We start from the raw sequence: 7,548 nt of genomic DNA, 5'->3' as shown, positions 1-7,548 counted from the left end.
TCCCAGCAGGGTCTACGGCTGCCCAGCTCCTCCTGGCTACACTGGCAGCGGCAGGAGCAAGAGCTGAGGTTTACTGTGCACTGGCTTCATGGGTCAGATGCCGCCCAACACCATATTCATCCTCTGAACCACTAGTATGGACCTCGGTGTACAGATGGGAAACCGAGGCCTACTGTGATTGAGTAACAGTGCAGTGGGACAGGATGGTGAGGGAGGAAGCCGGGGTTCACATCAGCACTACAAATCCCCTCTTCTAGGTTCACACTGACGCACTTTAAATCCTCGAAGGCGCAGAAGCCACACAAGCCCACCCTTGGATTATAGAAACATGGGTTTCATCCGCCACATGACCAACAGCAGAAGATGGGCTGGAAGCTGCTTCGTCATGAAAGGACTGTGATACTCACTCAACCAGGAACTCTAAGGGTGTCCAGGAGCTGAAGTCAGCCTCAGGCATCGACTTCCTGTTCATCGGGGTATCCAGGGTAACCCTGCAATGCACAGAAAGAAGCCTGTCATCTGTGTATCCTCTACAGAAACAGGTGCCTGGGCTTCCGCCACCAGGAAAAGGCAAATATGTAGCCTTACTGCCGTGAGCCTCGGGCACTGAGCATGGCATTCATAAGAGATCAGACAGCAGGATAACCCGAGGGCGCAAGAAGCTGTCTACATCAATGAAAACCACATCTAAGCCAAATTCAATCAGGCCCTTTGTGACTTGGCCTTTAGGCAGATAAACACAACATGGGAGGAGCCACTTTTTGCCTCTATCTTAAATATAGCTTTTTATTGAATTGCTTGTTCAATAAGTCTTCCAGCACTCTCTAAAATGCAGACTCATTTCCAAAGATCTAGGTGAAATAATATTCCTTTAAATATGAGAATATTAAAATGCCAAACTTTGAAATACATGGTTTCTTCCATGAACCCTAAAACTTTTTCAGCAAGAGAATGTAGAACTCAAATACGCTGAATCTCACAAGCACATCCAGGCCTCAAGAACCATCTGAAATAGCTGTGGGCAGCTCACAGAATCACAGGACTGCACAACTGAGAGGGAGAGCCGCACAGCACGGTCTCTCTGGGTGCTGGTGCTCCTTTACAGGACCTGAGGCAAGAGGCAAGCCAGTGGAAGGAACGCCCCTCCTCCAGGACAGCTGCCTCTGCCTTGGACAGCTGACTGGGGGCACTGATCGCAAACAGCAATGAGCCCCAGAGCTGCCACATTGTCCCACACATCCAAGCTATACTGCGCCAGCTAAGCCTGACCCCCGATACACACACACACACACACACACACACACACACACACACACCTCTGATCTTATAGCAGTGTAGAACTACACAGAGTGAACGACATTAGTAAAATACAACGTGTAGTCTTTTTAAAGGAAGTGATAAGGGAGAGAGGAAATAAAGAAAAACAAAAGAAGAGGCAAAAAACAAAGCTAACCCTTCCCACTAGCCAATCAGCCATTCTCGACAAGAAGCTGGGCCATGCGGCCCGCAGAACACTTGTCTTCCTTATAATCGGCTCAGCCCGTCTAGGGCACTCTTAGGATAGCAGCAGGCAGAGACCAAGGCTAGAATCTTAAGGGGCTCTGGTGAATTTCGGACTTGCAGGGGTGCACACTCAAGTTCTGGCCGGAAGTGCCTCTCAGACGAACGCTGCCCTCGGCAGTGGGAGAGGTGGAGACCCCAGGCACCTACGGGAGCACGGCGATGGCGGCGGCCCCGGGCGGCAAGCCACTGTTCTTCCCCGCCAGGCTCTGGCACAGCTGGTGGACAGCACCCTTGGCCATGCCGTAGCCGATCATCCCTGGAAGATGGAAGAAAGAAAGCAGCCTGATTACCGCCGGCCACAGGGTGACGGCACCAAGGTGGCGGCAGGGACAGCAGGCGTCTGAGCCTCTGTGCCCCTTACAACTTTCCCACCAGCTACTCTGGCCTCCTCACCATGATGCCAGGCTGGCAGTGAGGAGTGGCGGGAAGGGTGCTAGACTCGAGGCTTGGAGAAGCAGGCACCTCACCCTACTCCAGCCAGGACTGTAACCATCACAGATTCTGGAGCTGTCTTGCCACGTGTAATGGCAGCTGTACATGCTAACTCAGATCTCGATGTATTCACCAGGATGCACTAAGGACCCAAGGAGATGGCACCCAGCAAAGGGCCTTGGGGATCCGAGAGGTGGGCATGGCCCAGGGGCTGCTGATGGACCAGACAGGCACGGAGTGTGGTGTCATAGAGAAGGAGCTCGGCTCTGCCCCTTGCTGGGATATGCCCCGATGGTGGCTGGCACAGAAAGGAAAGGGGGTTTTCCCACTCTGCCACCTGGGTCCCCACCATTCCTGCCCCTCATAATGCAGCAAGTACCTGCTGGCTGATGGGGTCATTCCTGCCTTTTCCTTAAACAACCATCCTCTTCCCTGTCACTCTGCCTTGCCGTTCTGGCTGACAGCCAGCCAGCTATAGACTACAATAGGAGCCAAAGTAAGCCTCTCCTCCCATGACAAGGGGGTGTTCTGCATCCACATGATGAGACACGGCTAAAGAGTTTCTTCCGCAGAACCTCCCAGAGGTGTGGCGTCTCCCCTCTGCTCCCGGGCCAACTTCCCTAGGCCTGGACGTGGCACCACCTGCCACGCACACACACAGCCCACACCCTAACAGCCGCAGCAGCACTCACTGCAAGGACTGAGGATCCTCGATGCCACCTTCCGATGACTCTCCACTGCTTCCTAGCCAAGTAGGGCCTGGGACAAGTTTCCTACAATCAATGAACTCTGGTTTTCTCATTTTCTCATCTGTAATCCAAGGGACAACTGCACCTATTTTATAGGCACCACTGGTGAAGAAATGACATCAAAGACGCAGAGGGCTTGACCCATCGGGCCTACGACGCGGGAGGCAGATGCCTACAGAAATTGGACTTTTTAAAAATAAATTTCCTGCGGTACGACTGACGTTACTCAGATACACCAGTGTACAAACTGTGCTACACGCATACACGCTGCCTGTACCCCGAGTCCAGACAGTGGGGTCACAGTCCAGCCGGGGAACCAATCGCTAGCCTGCTGCAACAATAACTTTGAACTGCCAGAAGGTCAAGGTCCCAAAAAGTTATTCAGGAGCACAGAAAGAGCATTTCGCCACCCTTTGCTTCTTGTTTACTCAGGGGCCAGGAAGCTAAGCTGGTACAAAATACAACAAACTCAGCAGAGTCCCAGCGCTCTCTCTCCATTCCATACAAACAACACAAGAGTTGGAAACGAGCAACCAGAAACCCTATCGGCTGAATTCTGCAGAACACCGCCTTCTTGGGGTACACGGTATGGCTGAGATTTACCAAATATGAAAAGTACCAGCACTAAGACGACAAATACTACCTTCCAAAATACACAATGATCAGCGTGGTTCCTGAAGCGATTACTGCCCACAGCACAGATCATTTGTGGGTAGTTAAGACACAGACATCCCAAAGGCCGGTGAGATGGCCCAGTGGACTAAGCACCTCCTCAGGCAAGCGCAGGGATGGGCTTGATCCCCAGCACCACATGCCATGCCAGCCCCGCCCCAGGCATGCTGGGCCAGTCACCAAGTCCAGGTGTGGTGGCGCACACCTGTAATCCAAGCGCTGGGGAGATAGAGAGAGGAGGATCGTTACAAGTCTGATCCGCATACTGAGACCCTGCACAAAATACATAAAAAAAAAAGACACTAAAAATAAAAAAAAAAAATTAAAAAGACATCCCAGCATTTGAAAACAGTTTATTCTCCAGTAGAAAACTCCAAAAATACAGCTTTGGAAATGGGCAGGGGGCCCCTGCTCAGTATCTTTCCTAGTACAAGTGTTTCTCATTTATGGACAAACCTTGGGTTCAAGGCGCTGACTACTAACCCGATTCATCATGCCCCTTCAAAGGACAGACTTCCCCACACCTGGGGGGCAGCTGAGCCAAGGTTAAAAGGCCTCACGACTCAAACTAGTTTAACAGCATCTAAGCATTTATTTTATTTTATTTTTTTATTTTTTTGCAGAACCAGGGATTGAACTCAGGCCCTTGTGCTTGCCAGGGAAGTGCTTATTCCACTGAGCCATCTCCCCAGCCCCGCATCTAAGAATTTAAAGATGAGCAAGCTTACTATTCAAAGCTGGAGTTCCTAGGCGAAGGTAAGCCTGAGGCACACAGCCATGGCTCACACTTCCTAATTCTCCTAGCGACTTCCAGGGCCATTTATGTCCATTAAGATCTGCACAAATCACATCCACCACATGAAGAGATGTTATTATTTATCCCCATGTGAGCAAAACTGAAGCTCAGAGTGATCAACTTGCCAAATAGGCAACAGTAAGTGTCCCGGCCCAGGGGCTCCTAGAACTTGCAATCTCCACGGATATCCAGATATACACACAAAGCACAGAGGTAATCCACAGCAAACTGCAAAATACAGAAGGGCCAAAAATGAGTTAGCATTTAATTCTCAGCATGCCATGCCAGCCCCACCCCACTGGGCGTGGTGGCACGGGCCTGTAATCCCAGTGCTTGGGAGGCTGAAAACAGGCAGATCACTGAGTCCAATCTGTGTAGTGAGACCTTCTAGACACTGTACTAACCACATAAGTAATAAAAACAAAACGCAGTTAGCGCGCTGACAGACTGAACTTCACAGTGTGGCCTCACCTGCCTCAGCCATGCCTGGAACAAGCACAGTAGCCTGTACGTGGGCTAAGCCATCTAACACGAGCCTATTTTATATTCACAACTGACTAACTTGTGTAATTTACTGAATACTGTTCTGAAAATGAAAGGCAGAATCAGCATACTTTCTCACCATCGTGAAGTCAAAAACCTTTAAGTTGAATCACCATAAGCTGGGGGGCCATTTATCCTTATAAACAAAAGAAAAGTAAACAAGTACTTCCTACTTTAGAAAAATAAATGTGGTCTTAGCTGTGCTTGGGGGCGCACACCTGTAATCCCAGGAATCGGGGGCTCAAGCAGCAGGATCAGTGCAAGCTGAAGGTCAGCCCAAACTACACAGTGAAACCCTGCCTCAGAAATTAGCAAAACAAAAAGGGGGCCAGGAAGATAGCTCAGCAGCATAAGCCCCAGCCTGGCAAGCACAAGTTCCTGAGTTTGATTCCCAGTATTGGGGAAAAAAAAAATAGAAAAAAAAAAAAAAGAAAGAAAGAAAAATATGTAGCCTTGAGATTTTGTTTTTGAAACATCAAACTATTACCTACTTCTCTACTGACTTTCTAATGCCTCCATCACCTTTAATATAAAGCAGATCTCAACCAAAAGTACATCTAACGTTTACACAGCTTTGATTATTGCTACAGCCAGTGACGTACAAGATCATAGGTGCTGAGAAATACAGTAAGAAAACTTGTGGCAAGAAACTGCTTTAAAAGAAAAAAAGAATTAAAGAATAGCAAAACCAGAAACATTAGCAATGATATGGAATTTCACTAAACAAAATGATAAGAACTCAACAATGGTTGTTATATTGCATATTATTGTCTTCAAAATAGTTGTTCAGACTACCAGATATAAACATGCAAAATTGGGGTCAAAAAACTAAAAAGAAGAAAAAGATTTCAGCACTTCACAGTTCAGTGAGTTACTTTAAGACTGAGACAAAAGCACAGAAGAAAAGCTTAAGTTGGTAGCAGAGGTGGCCACTTTCTCCCCCTTGAGCTCCGATTTCACTTGCTAGCTCTGCCCCAAAAGGAGAGTTACGGGCTGCACCGCACCCCCTAAAATTCCCACATCGAGGCCTCCTCTCCAGGACCTGGGAATGTGACCATGTAGAGACAGAGTCTTCAGAGTCTTTAATACAAGGAGGTCAGCGGGGTGGGACCCTTCTCCAGTACAATGGGGTCCCTGTAAGAAGTCAGGACGCAGACACGTATAGGGGAGGACAAGGTGAAGCACAGGGACAAGGGGCCACTACTAGGCCAGGAGAGAGGCTTGCACAAAACTGAATCCAGCCAACACCTTCGCCTCAGACTCCCACCCTACACAACCGTAAGGGAAGAAATTTCCTTTGCTTAAGCCACCCCGGCTGTGGGGGCCCAGCACACAAATTCTGGGAACAAAAAGCACACAAGGAAACAGGCATCTTCCTGATGGATTAGAAACAGCACAGTTTGTAACTAATCAGGGTTCTGGATCAAAGTAAGTTTGCAAACTATTTATTATAGATAATTTACTTAATCTTAGTTTTCCAATCTACAAACCAATGAAAAACAATGATGCCTACCCCAGAGTTAAACAAAAATATATGCAAAGCGAACAGTAAATCTAGGAAGACCTACTGTGCACTGCTGCCCACTACGTGCACGCACAATCTATGTATTAAAAGCTCTACAGCTGTATGGTTACTCTTTATTAGAAATTATTTCTACTGTTTTTCGAACAAGAAAATGACAGCAGCAATGTGGCCAGAGAGCAGGGTGAAGAACAGACCCCAGCCGTCCTCTCTCTAAAGCCCTTACTATTTCCAGGGACATGAACACAACGTAGTGATGATATTTGCTGTTCATCCACTTAGGAGTACCTATGCCACCACTCACTCGTGGACAGATCAGGGATAAATACAAACAGATAAGGGTGCCAGACGGCAGTAGTCCTCACCTCCATGAACAGGGAGATAAAGCCGAAGGACAAAATTCAGGACTTAAAAAGATGCAGACATAAAAGGAAGCAAAATCCTTCCAACTCTAACGCCCCTGAGAGGACAAGGCTTCTGTATTCCTGCCCCAGGAGGGGTCCAGCGGCCCTGCAAGTAAGGTTTATTGCCACCTCAGACCCCGACGTGAAGGCTTACCAGGAGTCCCGTCCAGGGCAGCCTTGGCCCCGGCCAAGGTCAAGAGGCCTCCTTCCTTGAGGTGCTTGGCGGCCAGGTGGCTGGAGATGGCGGATGTCCACAGGCTTTGTTTCCACATCATGTCACAGTTTTTAAAAAGAGCTGGACAAAAAGAAACACATATGGGCTCAACATTCCCCAAAAGCTAAACGGCCTCAGCTCTCGCAGCCCGACCCTAAGGACGCCCTCCCGCCGCCCCCAGTTCCCGTGCCTGGTTACGAGGTCTGGTACAAAAGGCACAGGCTCCGGGGCCACACTCAGGGGCCAACCCGCCTGTGGACGACCCCGTGTCAGCTTCCTCCCTGTAAACCGGTAAAACTTCAGCCAAGAAAGTACAGCAGATAAATCTAGAGTTAACGGATTTGCTGGACTGGCATTCATTCAAAGACTGCTTACTTTTCAAAGGGCATCAGATTTATAATCAGAACCTACACGCCTATGTCAGCTTTTATCCACGATAAAAGCCCAAGGAACTATTACCATATGGCCATGAAGAGGGCTTTTACAGAGCTGTATTTTTTATGGCTGAAAAGTTAATGATAGCTCTAAAAACCCTTTGAAAGGGCTGAAATAACAACCATTTCACACTACTTTCTGCCGGACAGACAGCAGGAACAAGTGTAACACATGTCACACCACTACCAGGCACCTTGCAGGACCAGCGAAAGCCCTCC

At 48.7% G+C, this 7,548-nt stretch overlaps 1 protein-coding gene across 1 annotated transcript in view; it reads right to left on the bottom strand.

Moving 5' to 3' along the window:
* The window catches only part of Qdpr (quinoid dihydropteridine reductase), a 24,094-nt gene that overhangs the window by 3,257 nt on the left and 13,289 nt on the right, over positions 1–7,548 (bottom strand). Inside the window, exons 4-6 of the mRNA XM_004624547.2 lie at positions 6,836–6,976; positions 1,711–1,819; positions 408–491 (exon numbers count right to left, since the gene is read on the bottom strand). Of these exons, the coding sequence (XP_004624604.1) occupies positions 408–491; positions 1,711–1,819; positions 6,836–6,976 (334 nt within the window). The remainder of the gene's footprint in view (positions 1–407; positions 492–1,710; positions 1,820–6,835; positions 6,977–7,548) is intronic.

The sequence above is a fragment of the Octodon degus genome, unplaced genomic scaffold, assembly GCF_000260255.1.
Source record: "Octodon degus isolate 3935 unplaced genomic scaffold, OctDeg1.0 scaffold00006, whole genome shotgun sequence".
Classification (NCBI taxonomy): domain Eukaryota; kingdom Metazoa; phylum Chordata; class Mammalia; order Rodentia; family Octodontidae; genus Octodon; species Octodon degus.
The sequence above is the reverse complement of the archived record's forward strand: the minus strand, read 5'-3'. Positions and strand labels throughout refer to the sequence as shown.